Genomic DNA, 21,057 nt, shown 5'->3' on the forward strand with positions numbered 1-21,057 from the left:
AGAGGATGGCCAAAAAGTTTAACTACCAGGAACTAGTTCTTTGTGCAGATTCTGATGCCTTCAACATGAGAGGCTTTACATGCACAATCGACAATACTTTTCATCGAGTGCCCCCCCCCCCCCCCCCCCCCCGTGACAGAGCCACTAAGTCCAAATCTGTGGCAAGGGTCAGTTTCTTAGGTTGTAAGAACGTAAAGGGCTACTGGTCACACTCCATCCCAAACATGACCAGTCTAGCAGAACTGGGTGTTCACAGAGTAATTAACAGAATCTGATATGGCTAGTGGGGCCCAAAAGCCCTCGAGGGTGAGGAAGACTATTAGAATATTACCCTACCTTCATTTATGTGGAGGCTGGCACTGGAGGGACTTGCAGAGCCCAAACCGCCTCCTAAAAGGGCTGGAGGAAACATGCAATTTGAAGTTGCACAGTTGAAAGGGGATTCCTCTGCATTAAAGTCTACAAATACAATGGTGGGAGGGGGGTACAAAGCTTCAGAGAACACTAAAAAGGAACACATGGTCATGCATCGTTTATAAGCTGCTCAAGGTGCAAGCCTCCAAGTCCTTGCTAAAGGGAGCAAGGAGAAAAACAAGAGGTAGTCTGTATTAGGTATTCTGCATCTCATACTGGTCAGCACAGCAATAAGAGACCACAATGAGGCAATATGAGTCAATATGAGTCCTCTGGGCATGGCTCAATGACAAAGCAGTGCAGTAGACATTTTACCATAACACCGCTCAGCTTAAGGCTACAGGAGTGTACAATGATGACTGTTTCAGATGTCTCCTTAAAATGAAACTTTACACATACAATGCCATATTTTGGAACACACATACGAGTTCTTTTCAGATTTTTTCCAAAAACTGGAGAGTGACCTATTTATCCACCAACTTATAATGTACTTACTGATATTTTGTAAGTAGAATATAGTCCAGACTGAACAGTTTTTGGTTAGAGACAAAATAAGATAGCTACCTTCAGAATAAGAGAATTTGTATACATTTTGAGACACCCTCTGCAGCTGTTTCGAATTATTAAGAAAATAAAGCTCCACGGCATCTGCGTGTTGTAACAGTCTCTTTGCCATTCCCCTTTGTGTAGGATTTGGCTCAGTGCTTGATCCTTAAAGACAAAAGCTTTAGAATTGAATGACATTTCAGATTTCAGAGTTTCGGGTGCCTCTGCAGAGAACATCACGCAGGATGACAATGTAGTTTATATGTTAAGGGTAGGAGTTGATGGAGGGGAAGGTGTCGTGGAGGTGAAGCAGTTAGAGGGGAACTTGCATTAAATGCTCCCTTTTCATAAACACACACAGCACCTTTAACCTCGTGCCCCATACAGAGTGCGGCGAAACCCTATGTGAAAAGCAGCAATAGTTGAGAGCGAGGAAGCTGTGAACAAGGAGAAGAAAAGAAAGACTGGCTAGAGGTGTGAGTAACAGCTTTAGTGAGGAACCCATTGAGTGGGAGGTGTGATTATATGGCTTGAGTGAGGCGTAGCCTGATTATCTGCTGTGAGTAATGCTAATCTGCGTGGAAAACCCTAGGTGGATACAAAAAGCAGGCAAGTGTGAGAGCAGGTTGCGGAGAGCATCCTGCCAAAAGTAGCAGGCAGCTGTTTAAGTGCAGCACAGAACAGTCGAGTTCTTGGAGTAAACACTAGTTGCAATAGGGTGCTATTAAGGATCCTGCAACTATGCTGCTACGGTAGCAGTTGGTTGTGGGGTGAGCTATGTACAGGAAACAGTGGGATACAGTGAACAAGTAGATATATGGAACAGTCGGGCGCAACAGGTTGTGGAGAGCAACTCTGAGTCACCGGCACCTGTGTGGTTCTAGCCATCTTCTCCTATTTTCTGTATCTTGTGGATCTGTTTTTATGTTTCCTTTCAGTTCATTAAAATACCAAAATTCATTAAAAAAAATGTTTCTGCAGAGTCTCGTTGGGAACGTTCGAAACAAGGTCTCCGCACTTGAACATAGAGATGCTCAGAGATTCCATCACATTAAACTGGATTTCGTTATTTGCTAGTGGTTGTGAACGCGGCAAAACTGGATTTGACGCCATTTGCAATTTGCTTATTTTAGTTTGTTTTGGTCTTGGCCATTTATATATATCGGCTTTCAGCTTCACATGTTGTATGCAACGTAAATAGGATCAAGCTGGTCTGCTAGGAATCCGTCCCGTAAGTGCATGCGCTGCTTCTCGCCTCGGGAGTTGATGGGGATGACACCAGGATCCACGATTACCACTACGCCAACAATCAAGTAATGTTCTTCTAAAACTACATTCGTCACGAGTGGAACCAAGTCTAAAGCTTCCTGTTCCGACCCATCCAGCTCCACCACGACCACAAGGAGATTGGTCCAGGTAAACACAGCACTGTGTGGAGAAAGCAGAAGTAGTGAGGCAATGCACTACAAGAATAAGAAAAGCATATCAAAAAGGGGTATGAGTAAGTTAGTATAAGAGGGTGAGAGAATTAAATGTAGGGTAAGAAGTGAGGACAAGAAGGAACAAGAAAGGTGAAGACGGATTATACAAGAGACGACATTGAATGATAATAAAATGCAGGAGAAGACAATGAAAAATGGCAGCACAATCGAGGCAAGAGGTGAAAAAAGAGGCTGCCGGGGGACAAGAGGAGGAAGATCAAGTTATCAGACAACAGATAGTAAAAAAAAAAATGCAGGATAATTTTGGACAGGTGGAGAAAATGCAGGGTCACAGTTGACAGAAGGAAGATGGGAAGGCTAAAAATAAGCAGGGTATTCGTAAATAGAAGGAGAAAAATCAGTTTTAACAGTGGACAGGATAAGAAATGTCTGGATAACAACCGACAGGAGAAGAAAGATGGAGAAGAGCTCTAGACAAAAAACAGGATAAGAAAATGAAAGATCATAGTGGTGAAGATAACTTTGGATCGCAGGAGAAACGCAGGATAGCAAAGAATGAATATGCTACTTACCAGTATGCATCTGTTCTTGGCATGTAGGGCTGCTGACATTCATATCTGTGCATAGATCGCCGCCTAGTGTTGGGTCCGGATGTTTGCACGTTGTTGTCCTGGAAGAGTCTTCGAAGTATCCTGAGATAGGTGACTCCTCCCCTGGACCACAGTGCGCATGGGCATCCTCTCCATCCTCAGATTGTTTTTCGCCATTGTGGCAGTGATGGAGTAGATACAGAAAGTGATGACCATGCTTACAGTAATTCTGAGAGCTGCAGCTGCTACAGGCGCCGGGGAGGAGGGTGGGCGATATGAATGTCAGCAGCCCTACATGCCAAGAACAGATGCATACTGGTAAGTAGCATATTCAGTTCGAGGCATGTGGGCTGCTGAATTCATATCTGTGCATAGAATATATAGCAGTACCCTCTATTAGCGGCGGCCACCAGTGCCAGCTGCAGCGGTCTGAAAAAGAGTTTTGAGAACAGCCTGTCCTACAGCTGCCTGCTGTTTTGATTGCACATCTACACAATAGTGTTTGGTAAATGTATGTGTAGTGGACCAGGTGGCTGCTCTACATATATCATGCAAGGGGATGTTTCCCAGGAAAGCCATGGAGGCCCCTAACTTACGTGTTGAGTGGGCTCGTGGGGGGAATCGTTAATGTGCGTTTAGCTTTTTGATAGCAAATTTGAATACATTTAACGATCCATCTGGCTATACCTGCTTTGGAGATGGCGTTACCTTTGTGGTGTGGGGCAAAGGCAACGAAAAGTTGTTTTGTTTTCCTGAAGACTTTAGTCCTGTCTATATAGTACATGAGGGCTCTCTTTACATCCAGTGTATGGAGTGCTCTTTCTGCGACAGTTTGTGGGTTTTGAAAGAAAACAGGCAGTTCAATAGTTTGATTCATGTGGAACTGCGATATCACCTTTGGCATGAATTTGGGGTTGGTACGTAGTACGACCCTGTTGGCGTGAACCTGTATGAATGGCTCTTGAACGGTTAGTGCCTGGAGTTCACTAACTCTCCTCAAAGAGGTGATCGCTACTAGGAAAGCTACTTTCCAGGTGAGGAATTGAATCTCGCATGAGTGCAGAGGTTCGAAGGGTGGACCCATCAGTCTGGTGAGGACCAAGTTGAGGTTCCACATTGGAGCTGGTGGGTGGCTTGGAGGAATTACTCGTTTGAGTCCTTCCAAGAATGCTTTGATGGCAGGCACTCTGAATAGAGAGAGGTGCTGCCTGTTCTGGAGATAGGCTGATATTGCGGTCAAATGGACACGTATTGAGGTGTATGCCAGATTGCATCGGTATAGGTCTAAGAGGTAACAAATTATGTTTTGGATGGATGCGTCTAGCGGGTTAATGTTACTGGTAGTGCAATAAATTACGAACCTTTTCCATTTGGCTGCATAGCAAGCTCTGGTAGTGGGTCTTCTAGCCTCCTTAATGATGTCCATACAGTCAGGTGGCAGGTTCAGGTAGCCAAACTCTAGGACTTCAGGAGCCAGATTGCCAGGTTCAGCTGTTGCGGATCTGGGTGCTGAATCTCGCCATGGTTCTGCGTCAAATGCGCGGGTTTGATCCGCAGCCTTTGATGCAGCACCATGGAAAGTTCGAGAAAGGTGGTGTACCATGGTTGGCGTGCCCATGTTGGAGCAACCAGGACGAGTGTTAGTGAGTGTTGTCTGAGTTTGCGTGCCACCAGCGATATCAATGGTGCTGGGGGAAAAGCGTACGCAAATCTGCCGGACCAGTTCATCCATATCGCATTGTCCTGCGACTGCGGATGTGGGAACCTGGCGGCAAAGCTTTGGCATTTTGCGTTTTCGCTTGTGGCGAATAGGTCTATCTCTGGATGACCCCACTGCTGGAAGTACGGTTGGAGTACTGATGGGTGTAACTCCCACTCGTGCATCTGGTGGCTGTGTCTGCTGAGCAGATCCGCCATCTGGTTGTCCTTGCCGGGGAGGTGTTCCGCCATGAGGAACATGTTCCTCTGAATGGCCCACTTCCACATGCTCTGAGCCAGATGAGACAACTGTGGAGAGTGTGTTCCTCCCTGCTTTTGTATGTAGTACATGGCGGTCATGTTGTCCGTCCGGATCAACACGACTTTGCTGCACAAGTGTACTTTGAATGCTTTCATTGCTAGGAAGATTGCCATCAGTTCTAGAAGGTTGATGTGCATCTTCTTTTGTTGTATTGTCCATAGTCCCTGCACTGTGTAATTGAGTACATGAGCTCCCCATCCCTGGAGAGACGCGTCCGCTGTCAGTATTATTTGTGGAACAGGCTCTTGGAATGGTCGGCCCTTGCAAAGGTTTTGTGGATTCCAACAATGCAGAGAGATGTATGCCCGACCGCTCACCAACACTAGGTCTTTTAGTTGCCCGTGAGCCTGATTCCATTGACGTGCTAAGCACTCCTGAAGCGGGCGCATATGTAGTCTCGCGTGTGGGACTATGAAGATGCAGGAGGCCATCATGCCTATCAACTGCATGAACACTCGCGCAGGAAGGGAGTGTTGGGGTTTGAACCTGGAAATCAGCATTTGCATGCTGTTGATCCTCACTAAATTTGGCTGAGCTGTGGCTGCCAGAGTGTCTATGGTCGCACCTAGGTACTGTTGTACGTGTGCGGGTTGGAGATGTGATTTTGGGTAATTTAGTGAGAACCCCAGACTGTGAAGAAGGTGAATGGTGCGGGACATGTGGCTGGCACATTGCTGGGCTGACTTTGCTTGAACAAGCCAGTCGTCCAGGTAAGGGTAGACGTGAATGTGTTGCCTCCGTAGATGTGCAGCCACAGTAGCGAGGCACTTTGTGAAGACTCTGGGTGCTGTTGTCACGCCGAAGGGAAGAACCTTAAATTGGTAGTGCTGCCCTTGAACAGTGAACCTGAGATATTTTTTGTGTGAGGGGTGAATGGGTATGTGGAAATACGCATCTTTGAGGTCTAGCGTGGCCAGGAAGTCTCCCTGTTTGAGCAGCGGGAGGACTTGTTGGAGGGTGAGCATGTGGAAATGCTCTGAGAGAATGTAGAGGTTGAGGGGTCTCAGGTCTAGTATAGGTCTGAGTGACCCGTCCTTTTTTGGTATTAAGAAGTACAGGGAGTACACCCCCGTGCCTTGCTCGTGGACGGGTACGACCTCTATTGCGCCTTTTTCCAGCATACTGAGCACTTCCTGCTGTAATAGCGCTAAGTGCTCTGAGGACATAGGACGGTGTTTTGGTGGTATTGTGGGTGGAGTGGAGGTTAATTCTAGGCAGTAACCGTGTTTGATAATATCTTTGACCCACCTGTCCGTGGTGATGGTGTTCCACGTGGACAGGAACCTTTGTAGCCTTCCCCCGACAGGTTTTATGTGGTCGGGAGGAAGTGAGAGGGCGTCACTGTTTGTTCTTGGGGGAGGACCTGGTATTGCCGTATCCGCGTCCTCTGCCCTTTGTGCTGGAGCCACGATAACCACCCCGGGTGTTTTTATCGTAGGTACTTTGTGTGTTGCCCTTGTTGTAGGTTTGCTGTGACCCCTTTCCTCTACCTGCTCCTCTATTTCCGGGGCGACAAAAGGAGCCACTCCGAAAGGTCTGCGTTTGGAGAGCCCCCATGGACTTTGCAGTATCTGTGTCCTTTTTTATTTTTTCTAGGGTGGTGTCAACGTCTGGCCCGAATAAGTAGTCGGGGTTGACCGGCTGATTGAGGATGTTATTTTGAACCTCAGGTTTGAATCCGGAGATTCGTAACCAGGCGTGTCGTCGTAGCATGACGCTGGTGTTTATTGCTCTGGCAGCTGTATCTGCGGCATCCAGTGCACACTTAATGGATGCGTTTGTGAGGAGTTGTCCCTCCCTGATGAGGATCTCTGCTCCCTCTTTGTATAGGTCAGGGAGATGCTAGAGTAGGGTTTCTAATGTGTCATAGTGTGCGCGATCGTAGCGAGCTAGGAGCGCCTGGGTATTGGCAATACGCCATATGTTAGCTGCCTGGGCTGCAACCCGTTTGCCGGAGGTCTCGAGCACCTTGGACTCTTTGTCCGGGGGAGGAGCATCCCCAGTTGTCTGCGAGTGCGCCCGTTTGCGAGCATTTGCGACTACGATGGAATCCAGAGGCAACTGGCCTCTAATGTACGTAGGGTCCCCAGGAGCCGACCTATATTTCTTGTCGATCCTGGGGTTTATTACTCTTGCCCTGGTGGGTTCTTTGAAAATGTCCTTTGCTGGTTTGAGGACACCCTTCAACATGGGTAGAGTTTTGATATGTCTCTCTGAGGATGCGAAAGTATCCATTAGAAAATCGTCCTCGATTGTGTCAGAGTGGAGTTGCACACCATGATTTGCCGCAGCACGTTCAATTAGGGCGTTGAATGCGGCAGTGTCCTCTGTGGGAGACGTTTTTGCGCCATATAGCTGCGTGTCCTGTGTATCAATAGGTGCACCTGTGTCTACAGGGTCATCCCAAGCCTGGTCAGGGTCCTGTTGGCCTTCAGGGTCCATCTCTCTGGGGTAGGGGACGTCGTCACCCATATAGTCCTCCAAAACGTCGGTTTCGGAGTGTGTCGGAGAGAAGGACTGTGGATCTGGGTAGGAGGTATGGAGACATTCGTAAAGAACTGGTTCCGAATCCGCTGGCAGCTTTTTCTTTAGCGGGATCCGGTAGGAGTCCAAAGCGTGTTCGGAAGATATTCTCCGCTTGTGGAGCATAATTCTGCCGGTGTCGGCATCGATGATGTGGGACGGTGACGTCTCCGGAAGAGAGCGTTCGGCAGGTGTGATCCTAGTGTGGGTGACACGTGTTCTTATTTCAAACATTTTGGGCGCCGTGGATGGCGGCAGGCCAAAAGTGATATGGGGTGGTGCTGGAGAAGCTTTTTGAGCTGTTTTCGGCTCGGGGCCCGACGAGTCCTGGAGGGCTGCCTTTTCTTTGATGCGTTGCAAGGACGCTGCAACTTGTCGCACCTGAAGCGCCGACGGTTCTTTGGCGCCGAGCGGTTCTGTAGAGGCAGGCGTGGGCTTCTTCGGGGCCACGGGGTCATCGAGTCGAGGAGAGGTAGTAGCCGTCGACGGCGTCGATGATTGGGCCTTAGGTGCTGCTTTCGAAGTGGTGTGCGACGCAGCGGCCATTTTGACCTTCGTGGCCGGAGCAGATTGTTTCGGCGGTACCGATGGCCTTTTTCCGTGTGTCGGCGCCGACGTCGGCTGCTGCGAGTTCGGCACCGAAGTCCCGTTTGGTGCGGTCGGCGCCGACGGGTTTTGCTGTCGTCGAAGGTGTAGTGGGCTGCGATCCGACCAGTGTCTCTTTCAGTTTCGGTTTCTGTGGAACCGACACGACTTTTGGTTTCGGTTTCGATGAAGGGAAACCAGTCGTTTTGGGTACTAATGGCTGTCGCTGAATGTCCGAGTCCGGGCCCGAGGGCGGGCCGAAGAACTGCAGGATAGGTCTTGGGTAGGCCCGAAGGCGATCCCTCGACCGGAGCCATAGATTGACGCACTGGGATATCCTCCGTCTGTACGGGTAGGCCTTGCTCGTCACCGGAGCTACTTTCTTCGGCCCCTAAGGCCTCATCGTAGTCTCCTACCTCGGTGTCGTCTTCATCCCTGTGAAAGAGTTGCTCTTCGATGTCTTCCGATCCGGAATTGTGTTCGGAAGCGGGGCTGGAGGGTAGGTTCTCCATGCCTTCCACATCTTCGTCCTCGGCGCTGAAGATGTTGGTCGGGGCCGGTGCCGCTTGCTGCGCTTCAAGTCTCGCTGCTCGTCGATTCCGGAGAGTCTTTTTGGATCGGAATCGGGCACAGGCCATACATGTGGATTCGTCGTGATCCGGTGAAAGGCATTTGTTGCACACCGGGTGGACGTCGACATGGGGATATTTTGCATTGCGAACAGGACACCGCTTGAATGGTGTCCTCGATTCCATCGTCGATGGTGTCGATGTCGATGCGAAAAAGTTTTTTTGAAGTTAGTAAACTAACAAGTAACTGTCGATACCGATCGGGAACAGTACCGACGCAAACTACAGGCCTTTTGGGCTGAAAAAAGTTTTTCCTAACTTGAGTCAAGATAAGCACATCCGAACCTAATGGCGGAAAAAAACAATCTGAGGATGGAGAGGATGCCCATGCGCACTGTGGTCCAGGGGAGGAGTCACCTATCTCAGGATACTTCGAAGACTCTTCCAGGACAACAACGTGCAAACATCCGGACCCAACACTAGGCGGCGATCTATGCACAGATATGAATTCAGCAGCCCACATGCCTCGAACCAAGGTGAAGAGCAGAAATGGCAGAATAACCGGATGGTATGAGGAGAAAGGTTAAGACAACAGAGAACCAAATGTTAAAGGACAAGTTATCTGGATAAAGGAGTGAAAGGGTCTAACAGTGGGTCGGCAAAGAAACCGTATTAAATATGGGCAAAACAATGACAAGACCAAGGCTAGAGAAATGTCATGATAACCATGGACACATAACATAGCAATAGCACATGAGGAAAACAAAATTCCTTACTTACCGGTAACAGTTTGCAGTCTGTAGTGCTGTAGATTAACATGCTTTGCACACTCCTGCAATCTACTGTTGGGCTTGAAACTTTATACTATGTTCTTATTTGCTTAAGAAAAATTTCAGTTTAGAGGTGACCAGCAATACCTCTGCCTGAAACTCACACTGCACCAGGACACAAACTTAATCGCAGATTATGTTTTCCCATATGGTCAAATGTAAGTGTGGTGGTGCAAAGAAGTAAGATGTTCGTAAACTGGGAGTATATAGAGGTATGGACAATATGTTATCATTCAAATGTTTTATGAAAGCTTGCATATGGGGGGGGGGTTTCGGGAAGGGTGCAGGCTAATCTACAGCATGAGAGGCTGCAAATTAAATGTTTACAGGTAGGTAATGTTTTTCCCATTTGCAGCATGTGTGGCTGTAGATCATATGCTGTGTATAGGCAAAAATGCAGTACCCTAACCCCTAAAATAGTGACTTGCCAGCAGCGGTGGTAGACGTTAAACAATGTTTTAAGCATTATTTGGTCAACTGGTGATTCAGGACGATATGAATGTCCACACAGTAGTGCTTAGTAAGTATTTAGATGGAACTCCATGCAGAAGTCTTACAAATATTTGGTAGAGGTACATTATCAAAAAGCGCCATTGTAGCGCATTTTTTATGAGTGGGATGTGCGCACAGTATGGTCTGTAATGTGCCTTTTCCTTCTGATATTAAAGCTGAAAGCATTTAATAACTCATCTCATTAACCCTGCTTTTGAGATCAGGTTGCCAAGATGTGCCTGTACAAAAGCCACAAACTGCTTTTTTGGTTTTTCTAATGGACCAAGTATGGTTCTCATAGTCCAAGATAGCCTTCTGGATATTTAATTTGTGCAAAGTTTTTCCACTATCGATTGTGGATCTTGAAGAAACAAAGACAAAACAATGGACCTCTTCAGATGAAATGGCAACACAATCTTTGGTATAAACGAGGGTGAATGCACAGCATACCCTGTCCTTGTGCATCTGTATGAAAGGCTTGTCAACTGACAATGCCTTGGAATGAGGTACTAGCCATACAAAATGCTAACTTTAAATACAGAAACTGTAATGAAGAGGAATGTAGTGGCTCAAAGGGAGCATCCTTAGGTCTAGTGTTAACAAACTTTAAGTCCCTAGAAGGAATGGTGGAGTCTAGGAGGAAGGACTCTTAAGGCCTTACGTGCTATGAAGACTAGAATTAAAAAAAAAAAACAGATTTTCAAGATTTGTGGCAACTACCTATAAGGGAGCCTGTACTGAGGTATAGACCAAGTCAGCTTTTTGCAAGTGCCACAGTGTGCTATAGTGCATCAGTTAATGGATCAACATGAATGTAAATGAAAAAGTGTTTCTATTTTGCAGCATAACATGTAGGTTTCTGGTTAATTTCTGTGCCTCCGTTAGAATATTCATACACTACTCAGAAAGATGTAAGGGACCAAATTCTAAGATCTCAGGTGCCAGATCACATGGTTGAGAGCCTTGAGGTTGGAATGTAGTAGCTTCCCATCATGTTGATCAAATGTGCATGAAAGGACATCTTTGATGTGGCGCGTCGGAAAAATGAATAGTTGTGGTATTACTGTGTCCATTTTCCATACTGCATAATAAGAAATCAGTGGTAGTGGGGGGAAAAACATAAGCAAATATCCTTTACCAACTTATCCAGTTGTCACAGAGATGGGATGAGAAGGTTTGCATTTTTGGGGGATGCGAACAAGCCCAATAGCTGGTAAACCGAAGGCAGCCTTTGAAATGCCATCACCCTCTAGTTGGTTGGATAAGCATTCCCTTTAAATGCATTGAGTGTGGCACCTAGAAAAGCTTCTGTCTGCTGTGGTCTCAAGTGTGATTTTCTTTTTATTTATTGTGAAGTCTAGTTTGTGTTTAAGTTGAGCATATTGTTGACTGTGGAAAAACAGTGCTTCTATCATGTCCCCTTTATCAGCCAATCGTCCCAAGTATGGAAACACATGCATGTAAATGTGCTGCACGTGCGCAGCTACTACAAACAGGAGTTTTGGAAACACTAAATCCGACACCAAAAGACACCAATACACCAGACCCCCACAGCCAGAGGAGAAGTGGACAAATGGTGTCCCTATGTGCCCAAGGATCTCACGGGTCGAGCCTCCTTATGGGTTCCCCCGGACTGGTCCCCCAGTCCCAGCTTGCAGCCTCTTTCGGACTGGACCATTCCCCATTGAAGTGAATGGGACAGGCGATGCCATAACACCTCTGCACCCGGAAACCCCAGAGCCACCCAAGGTGACCTGTTGGTGTGGCATTGGACCTTGCCCCATACTCACATTAAGTTCAGAAGAACAGTCCAGTGAGTCGCTGTTAAGTGCCCGAATGCAATACATATTTTGCCCCCATAGGATAACATTAGCACTTCCAAAATTTGCGCTGTCAACATTTGAAAACTGTAGAAATTCATAACTCGAAAAGTACTTACCTGGTTCAGATGATCTTGGTATCTAAATTCATATTAAAGTATGTGTTATTTTTACTGCCTTTGTGTGTGAAATATATGCTTAGCACTACACTCTGAAACGCCGAACTGCTCGCCCACACTACCACTAAAGAGAGCATTTGGGGTGTCATTTGTGCCTCTGTAAACTGATTGAGGTTTGTCTGGACTCTCTGCACATTGTACCTTTCTTTGTCCACTATATGAAGAGCCAGCTTCCTACACTGAGCTGCCACTACTGCAAAAGTCAGGACTATGAACTGATAATTAACTCAACTTACCACAAACCTCCAGTACTGTAAATGTGCTTGATGAATGGCGAGGTGAAAGTATGCATCTTTCAAGTTGAGGGTTGTCCTGTAGTTTCTCGTAGTCAGTAGCGGGATGACATTTGGAGGGTGACAATTTTGATGTGACTGCAATTGATGGAAAATGGATTAGGAAAGAGAAAGAGTGCTCTCCTGGTTTCTTTTGATGTTTTGGCACAATTTCAATAGTCCTATTTTGTAAGAGGGCCCTGCCCCCTCTTCCATTGAAAAGATTAGATTAATCTTTTGTATTTTGTGAGGCTGGGGTCGACTTGGGTGGGTGGTGTGAAACTCCAATCAGTACCAACGGGCGATAGTGGATAAAACTGTTCTTAGGTTATCTCCTCCCACTGAGGAAGGAATAACCTCAATTTCTCTCAATAAATGTTTTGTGGGTGGGGAAATGAAACGGTGGTCATTGTTTAAAGGCGGACATTTAAACTTTATTTTGGCTTTTGTGTTCACTTCAGATGAAGTGCTGGCCAGTGCAGCCATATTGTCATTATGCTGTATTATTTTGTCTGTCTCTTAAGTGTCTTTGCAGGTTTGCAAATGCAGGACAGCTTAAGAGATATTTTGATTGCTCCGGGGTCCCCGCACATGGGCGGGACTATTCATAGATTATGACTATACACAGAGATCCCCTACTACAGAACCAGGCGATGTCGGGAGATTGCAGGTGAAGAGGGGAAGCTTGTCGCAGCAGCCACGGGTGCCAGGAGACGTCGAGGACGACCAGGACCAGGAGGCGAGCTGTCCCACAAAGGCTCTTGCTGTCGGCAGCGTCGAAGTTGGACTAGGACTCACCAAGCCTTGGCTAGCGGAACCCACGAAGAATGGAGGACTTGCTTCTGGTGCAGACCAGGAAGGTCCTGGGTGCTTCTCTTTCACAGAGGAGCAGGAGCCAGTCTGGAGGAGCCAAACCAGCAGTGGAAAATTGAAGGTGTGTCGTCACAGAGGTTACTAGCCAACGGGCAAGTAACCGGACAGACGCGGCAAGCAGGAAAATGCAGAAGGTCCCCACGCAGGACTCGTGGAGTGTGGGGGGCTGATCTTCGGTGCGATGGTGCTTGGGGTTGGGGCTTCTCAATCCCCGGTGCACAACCTCGAGGGTGCCTCGGAAGCTGCACTGGAAGATACTCGCCACTTTTCCCAGGTAGCCGGTCCCACGTCTCTCGTCGCCTCCACGGATCTCAGCTCGGCTGTGGATGTGGCTCAGGGTCGGAGAAGTCTGGAAGTCAAGGCTCTGGTCAGGCTCTGCAGTCGGTCCCTCGTAGAACTTCAGCAAAGCAAAGGGTAAGTCTCTTGATGGTGCCTGTTCGCACAGGGTGGCCACTCCTTAACCACAAGGGAGATTCTTCAGTCTTCTTCTTTCGTCGAATGTCGAAGGTCCAGAGTTTCTGTTCAAGTTGCAGGTTCAGGATAATCTAATTTAGCAGGGCCCAACTAGCTACTAATATACTGGGCTAGTGGGCTGGGCTACCTGCAAGGTCCCTCCTATGGGTGGGACCAGGAAGGGGAGTGGCTACACCCCCTTTCCTTTGTCCAGTTTCGCGCCAGAGCTGGGGCTGGAGTGCCCCAGCACCGGTTTGAACTGCAATATGCATGGAGCACCTTGTGTGCCCCAGGCATGTCTCATTCCTTTCAGCCCTCCCTGCCCCAATACACTAAAGTCTGTCTGGGGAGGTGCTAGCACCTCCCCAAGCAGGAAACCTATTGTCCAGGCCTCCCTGGCTGGGAGGGCTCCCAGCTGCAGGAGGTCAGACTCGTGTCTGTGGCAGCAGCATCCATTTTGTGATGCTGAGGCTTTGGTCAGAGTTAAACAGCAAAGTAGGATTTTAACATGTCTCTCCCTCTAGAAGGGGGGAATAATATCCTCATCACCAGAAATGGTATGGGGGTATTATTCCAAAGTGTTAGACACCTTATACGACATGTTTTGATAAAGCCAAACCATAGTTACCATAACCGTTTAAGATTATAAGGCACTTTAAGAGTATACGGTAGGCTATATCATAGAACAGCTATAAGGACATGGTTCCGAAAGCTGCAGACAGGCTCAGCTCATGCTAGAGCACTATCTCACATGTTACCAAGCACTCTGCCTCCAGGATTGTTAAGGCCTGCCATAGGAGTGGCTGATAGGTACACATGTGTCTATTTTAAGGGTAGATATAGGTATACTATATCTAAGCAAGGGGTGATTACACGACCTTGCCCCAGCTGAGTGATCAGCCAGTTGTGTCTGATTGGAAGGCCAGACCAGGGGTGGCATAATACATGCTGCAGCCCCTGGGAGGCCTAGGGTACACCTATGCCCTGGGTACCTAGGGTACACTGTACAGGGTCCAATAAGGTGATCCTTACCAATTGGGAATGTACCTAGGGTACATGGAGTCCATTTTAAAGAGAGAGAAGACAGCCTGAGACCCTGAATGGCAGGATCTCAGGCCAACTAAGTCGAAAAACCAGCTAGACACTAGGCAAAAAGTTGGGGGGTAACCATAGTCAGATATCCACCTTCCTACACAACCCCCCCCCCTCCTCCCCCCCCAAACGAAAGGAGATAAGGCTGTCCTTGACCAGGTAAGCCTATATTTCCTGAGTGGCCATGTAAGGGAGAACCAGCACTGGCATGGTTACCCCCTGTCTTATGGTCCACTAAGCAATCCCTCATCCTAAAGGTATCATAGGGAATCTCTACCTTGGGTGTGTCTTTGCAAAGTAAAAGGCTGGTGTTGAGATGGAGTACTGAAGTGAAACCCCTCAAAGTAAGGCCTCAGCTTCCTTCAATCATCCTCCACCATGAATGCCTTTCTTTCTTTAACTGAGTTGCACTGTGCTCTCAGGGTGAACCTCTGGCTACCTAAAGCTGGAGGCTGGGTCCCTTTTGTGGGCTTACTGGAGGGACAGGTCAGGTTTGGGGCCCTGAGGTCCCATGTTTGCCTGTGCCCAGCAGAATCCCTCTGGGGGAGGTCCCTAACTACCTGTAAAGGGGATCCCTCAGGACTGTTTTTAACCATCACCTGGCTAGGGCTACTAGCCAGGCAATCCTCATTCTTTTGATGGGGGGGGGGGGGTACTTGTGGACAGGGGCCCTCTTGGGGTCCACTGGCCTCCCTGACCTCTACAGCTCTGGGCTGACTGAGGCAGGGTAGAGAGAGGCAGGCTACCTGCACCAGACTGGGTCCCACCTTGGAAGGGGCCACTGACATCAGAGGCTCTGCCAGGCCAGGCCTGGCTACCTCTGGGGCAGTTCCTTCACAAGGGGTGAGGTCAGATCCCTGAGGAGGCTGACCGTTTCCTAATGTCTGGGGGGAGGGAGACTTTTCTTCCTCCCCACTACTCTCTGTTTGTGTGGAGTGATCCATAGTTTCAGGCCTCACTACACCTATGTCAGTCTGAGTATAGGCTGAGACCATTGCAGCCTTGCCAACCTTTCCAGGGAGGCACTCAGTTTGGGTTTGAGCTGTCACAGCTCTGCCAATCTCTACAGGGAAGTCTGTCTGTGCCTGGGCTGTGGCTACCACTGCCCTTCCAACCTTTTCAGGGAGGAAATCTATTTGGACAGGGGTTGTGAATGGCACAACCCCACTACCCTTTTGTGAAAGGCCTACCATTTTAGAATGGGTGTCTTGTTCAACTCCAGCCCAAGCTGAGAGTTCCAAGTCATTCCCCAATAAGCAGTCTACAGGCAAGGTTGGGGACACTGCCACCCTCTTAGGGCCAGTGACACCTCCCCAGCTGAGACATACCTCTGCCATGGGATGACTGTTCTGTCTGCCATCAATGTTAGTTACCTGGTATGAGAAACCAGGCAAAAGCTGCTCAGAGGGAACTAGCCTATGGGCCACCATAGTGATGCTAGCTCCAGTGTCTCTGTAGGCCTCCGCTTTTCTACCATTGATGTAGGGCTCCTGTCTGTACCTACCCAAAGTGTTGGGACAGGCAGTGAAGTTGGCAAACCCCATGCCACCATCACAGACAAGAGTAGCTGCTGTAGGGGAATTGGCTAAGCCAGGGTCCCCCTGTGTTCCCCAAGAAAACCCAACCAAATTTTGGGGGGCACTCCCACCACCTGGGGAATTACTGCTGACAGTAATAGGTGGTGTTACAGGAGTAATTGGAGGAACAGTTTTGTTTTTAGCCTTTGGGCAACTGCTGTCAGTTTTCCAATGCCCAGGAGTTTTACACTCATGGCAGTAAGGCTTTTTAACTGTGGTAGAGGAGGGAGCTTGGGACCCAACACCCTGAGTGGAGTTTTGGGGCCCTGAGGAAGATTTCTCTTTTGTTTTATCCCCACCCTTCTCTTGAGGCTTGGTGGTATCTTTCTTTTGGTCACCACCCTGATTTTTAGGCCTAATCCTGGTCCTGACCCGTTTATCTGCCCTCTTTCCCAATTCTTGGGGAGAGGTCAAATCTGAGTCTACCAGGTGATGGAGAAGCTGGTTTTGACAATTATTAAGGACCTGCTCCCTCATAATCAAGTTGTACAATCCTGTATAATCCTGCACCTTGCTGCCAGTTAACCAACCTTCCAAAGCCTTAGTGGCACAATCCACAAAATCAGACCAGTCCTGTGTCTGTGTCTTCTGGGTGTCTCTGAACAACAACCTATATTGCTCAGTGGTTAAGCCAAACCCATCTATCAGAGCACTCTTCAGGACTTTGTAATTGTCAGCATCCTCATCACTAACTGTGAGGAGCTTGTCTCTACCTTTGTCAGAAAAGGAGAGCCACAAGATAGCTGCCCACTGACTCTGGGGTACCTGCTGTACTTTGCAGGCCCTCTCCAAAGCAGTCATCCACTTGTGGATGTCATCCCCATTCTTGTATGGGGGGGGGGGGACTATCTAGCTTAGGTTTCTATGGTCATAAGACCTATCCCTATCTCTAGGAATGTTGCTGCCACCAGTGGGTTCTGACCCACACAATTTCTTCTCTTTGGCCAGAGCAAGCTTCTCTTTGGCAAGGGCAAGTTCTTCCCTTTCAATCCTCAGATTGGCTTCCCTCATTCTGGCCTGATGCTCTCTCCTCTGGGGGGGAAGTCATCCCCCTGTGGGATGAAGCATTGGAGCTTCTTGAGTGATAGGAGTGGAGAGAGTCCCCTGAGGGAGATCTACCCCTTCTATCTCTCTTTTTAAGATTTCTTGGGGGCCTGTAAGGGAAGCTCCCATGCAAGCTTAAGTTAGCCTGACAAAGTCTTCTGACTGGGGTCGTGCTACCTCCCTCTTCCTCGGAGGTCTCCTCTGGCTCATCTGTATCAGATAAGTTAGGGGTCTCTTCTGTGGAGGGGAGGCCCTTATCTACAGCTATGGCACCATACTTGGCAGCTCTTTCAGAATCATAGGCCACCAGAAGCTCCACTAGCTGTCTAAGGGTAGGGTTGGAACCCTGTTTTAATTTCCTGGAGGTACACAGATGTCTCATCTCCTGGAAAGTGGATGCAACATATCTAGAGGGAATCTGTCTAGGATTCTCCTCTCCTGAAGGAGTATCAGTGTGATCTCCATTCAGGGACATGATCTAGTGAGGGTGTGGTGTGTGCACCTACCTACACTAGTTGTATCTACTAAACCTCTCTAGTAGTTGTAGTCAGGGTGTGCTAGGCCCTTCAACCTACAACAACTAAGTCCAGTAGGACTTAAGTATTTATAATCTAGGTTATATGTACCTAAACAATATCTGTGTGATCTTTCAATTTAGTATCTCAAGATTACAATGGTATTACAACAGCAAGCTCAGATCCCAACCGCTGCTCACCAATGTGAGAAGTTGGCCTGATGTATGATGTCACTAGTTCTAGTGTACACCTTATATCAGTCCAAACAACCCTTATGGTGATTGGTTGTAAAGTCAACCTTATAGACCAGCTATCCTAGTGGTAGCATGGACAAGAGCAGTCTTAGGCTAAACTCTGAATGGCATGTGAAGCCAGCTGTGATACCATATATAATCCCTTGAATACCAAATGAAAGGACACCACAACAGATCTATATATAAAATAAAGTGTATTTATTCTAGTCAAACCCTCAGCACTGTTTATGAGATTCGAGGTAAGTACAACACAGTCTTATTCAAGCATACATTAAGTCATACAGGTAAGTAATACAGTTAGGCCCTAGGGGCCACACAAACCATATACTAAGTAAGTGGTATGAGGACCACTGTCACAGAAATAGGATAGGCCTAGGGAATCGCTGGGGCTACACTATACTACCCAAGGTTAGGAAGTGGGAGGCCCACGGGATTCAGGTGCAGAGTGGAAACACTCACGCGTAACGCGTATAATCGAGGAAAACAGTACAGTTTAGAAAAAATAAGATTTAGGACACTTCTGGAGTAGCTAGGAAGTCGCGACTGGAAAACTAGACACTAGGATAGTCAATACCCTGTTGAGCACCGGAGTACCCAAGTTACCTAGCCCACGGGCTGCGGGTGCATAGGTGTGAACTTGCGTCGGGTTTCGTCGTCGACTCTTATGGATGCCTGAAGGAAAGATGCTGACAGGCAGTCAGTGAAGAGTGTCCGGTGGATCCCAAGGCTGGGATCAAGAAGGAAGGATACCTGCAAGCAGAAGGGACAGAATCTGGGTCACTAGCCAGTGACCACGTGGGACCAGGAAGGAACCAGGCGATGTCGGGAGATTGCAGGTGAAGAGGGGAAGCTTGTCGCAGCAGCCACGGGTGCCAGGAGACGTCGAGGACGACCAGGACCAGGAGGCGAGCTGTCCCACGAAGGCTCTTGCTGTCGGCGGCGTCGAAGTTGGACTAGGACTCACCAAGCCTTGGCAAGCGGAACCCACGAAGAATGGAGGACTTGCTTCTGGTGCAGACCAGGAAGGTCTGGGGTGTTTCTCTTTCACAGAGGAGCAGGAGCCAGTCTGGAGGAGCCAAACCAGCAGGGGAAAATTGAAGGTGTGTCGTCACAGAGGTTACTAGCCAACGGGCAAGTAACCGGACAGACGCGGCAAGCAGGAAAATGCAGAAGGGCCCCACGCAGGACTCGTGAAGTGTGGGGGGCTGATCTTCGGTGCAGATGGTGCTTGGGGTTGGGGCTTCTCAATCCCCGGTGCACAACCTCGAGGGTGCCTCGGAAGCTGCGCTGGAAGCTACTCGCCACTTTTCCCAGGTAGCCGGTCCCACGTCTCTAGTCGCCTCCACGGATCTCAGCTCGGCTGTGGATCAGGGTCGGAGAAGTCTGGAAGTCAAGGCTCTGGTCAGGCTCTGCAGTCGGGTCCTCGTAGAACTTCAGCAAAGCAAAGGGTAGTCTCTTGATGGTGCCTGTTCGCACAGGGTGGCCACTCCTTGGCCACAAGGGAGATTCTTCAGTCTTCTTCTTTCGTCGAATGTCAAAGGTCTAGAGTTTCTGTTCAAGTTGCAGGTTCAGGATAATCTAATTTAGCAGGGCCCAACTAGCTACTAATATACTGGGCTAGTGGGCTGGGCTACCTGCAAGGTCCCTCCTATGGGTGTGACCAGGAAGGGGAGTGGCTACACCCCCTTTCCTTTGTCCAGTTTCGCGCCAGAGCTGGGGCTGGAGTGCCCCAGCACCGGTTTGAACTGGACTATGCATGGAGCACCTTGTGTGCCCCAGGCATGTCTCATTCCTTTCAGCCCTCCCTGCCCCAATACACTAAAGTCTGTCTGGGGTGGTGCTAGCACCTCCCCAAGCAGGAAACCTATTGTCCAGGCCTCCCTGGCTGGGAGGGCTCCCAGCTGCAGGAGGTCAGACTCGTGTCTGTGGCAGCAGCATCCATTTTGTGATGCTGAGGCTTTGGTCAGAGTTAAACAGCAAAGTAGGATTTTAACATGTCTCTCCCTCTAGAAGGGGGGAATAATATCCTCATCAGCAGAAATGGTATGGGGGTATTATTCCAAAGTGTTAGACACCTTACACAACATGTTTTGATAAAGCCAAACCATAGTTACCATAACCGTTTAAGATTATAAGGCACTTTAAGAGTATATGGTAGGCTATATCATAGAACAGCTATAAGGACATGGTTCCGAAAGCTGCAGACAGGCTCAGCTCATGCTAGAGCACCATCTCACATGTTACCAAGCACTCTGCCTCCAGGATTGTTAAGGCCTGCCATAGGACTGGCTGATAGGTACACGTGTCTATTTTAAGGGTAGATATAGGTATACTATATCTAAGCAAGGGGTGATTACACGACCTTGCCCCAGCTGAGTGATCAGCCAGTTGTGTCTGATTGGAAGGCCAGGCCAGGGGTGGCATAATACATGCTGCAGCCCCTGGGAGGCCTAGGGTACACCTATGCCCTGGGTACCTAGGGTACACTGTACAGGGTCCAATAAGGTGATCCTTACCAATTGGGTATGTACCTAGGGTACATGGAGTCCATTTTAAAGAGAGAGCAGACAGCCTGAGACCCTGAATGGCAGGATCTCAGGCCAACTAAGTCGAAAAACCAGCTAGACACTAGGCAAAAAGTTGGGGGTAACCATAGTCAGATATTCACCTTCCTACAATAACCACTAATAATGTCTCCCCATTCTTGAAGTTACTACCTTGACTTTAACAGGGTCTTCGAAGTTTTCCACTGAACACTTCATCATTGGCAAAAATTGTCTAATACTCTCTTACATTATGTCTATTAGGAAGTCAAACTCTTTCTCTACGTGCAGTTGAATGTCATGATGAGGTGTTGTGAAGTTATTACTGCATGATCGGCAGATGTATCAACATGTGACAAAACGTTGACTGGATATGGCTCAAGTGAAGAGGTCATTTTGCACACACACACTATAATTGTCCCTT

At 48.3% G+C, this 21,057-nt stretch overlaps 1 protein-coding gene across 6 annotated transcripts in view; it reads right to left on the reverse strand.

Annotated features, from left to right (window-relative positions):
• Positions 1 to 1,999: 1,999 nt before the first annotated feature.
• DIP2A (DIP2 acetate--CoA ligase A) overlaps positions 2,000 to 21,057 on the reverse strand; it is an 879,263-nt gene continuing 860,205 nt past the window's right edge. For all 6 annotated transcript variants that reach the window (XM_085645155.1, XM_085645153.1, XM_085645151.1 and 3 more), the window contains one exon: positions 2,000 to 2,388. In XM_085645155.1, coding sequence (XP_085501281.1) covers positions 2,136 to 2,388 — 253 coding nt within the window. In that variant the 3' untranslated portion in view covers positions 2,000 to 2,135. The remainder of the gene's footprint in view (positions 2,389 to 21,057) is intronic.

This window comes from Triturus cristatus, chromosome 3_1 (assembly GCF_964204655.1).
Source record: "Triturus cristatus chromosome 3_1, aTriCri1.1, whole genome shotgun sequence".
NCBI lineage: Eukaryota > Metazoa > Chordata > Amphibia > Caudata > Salamandridae > Triturus > Triturus cristatus.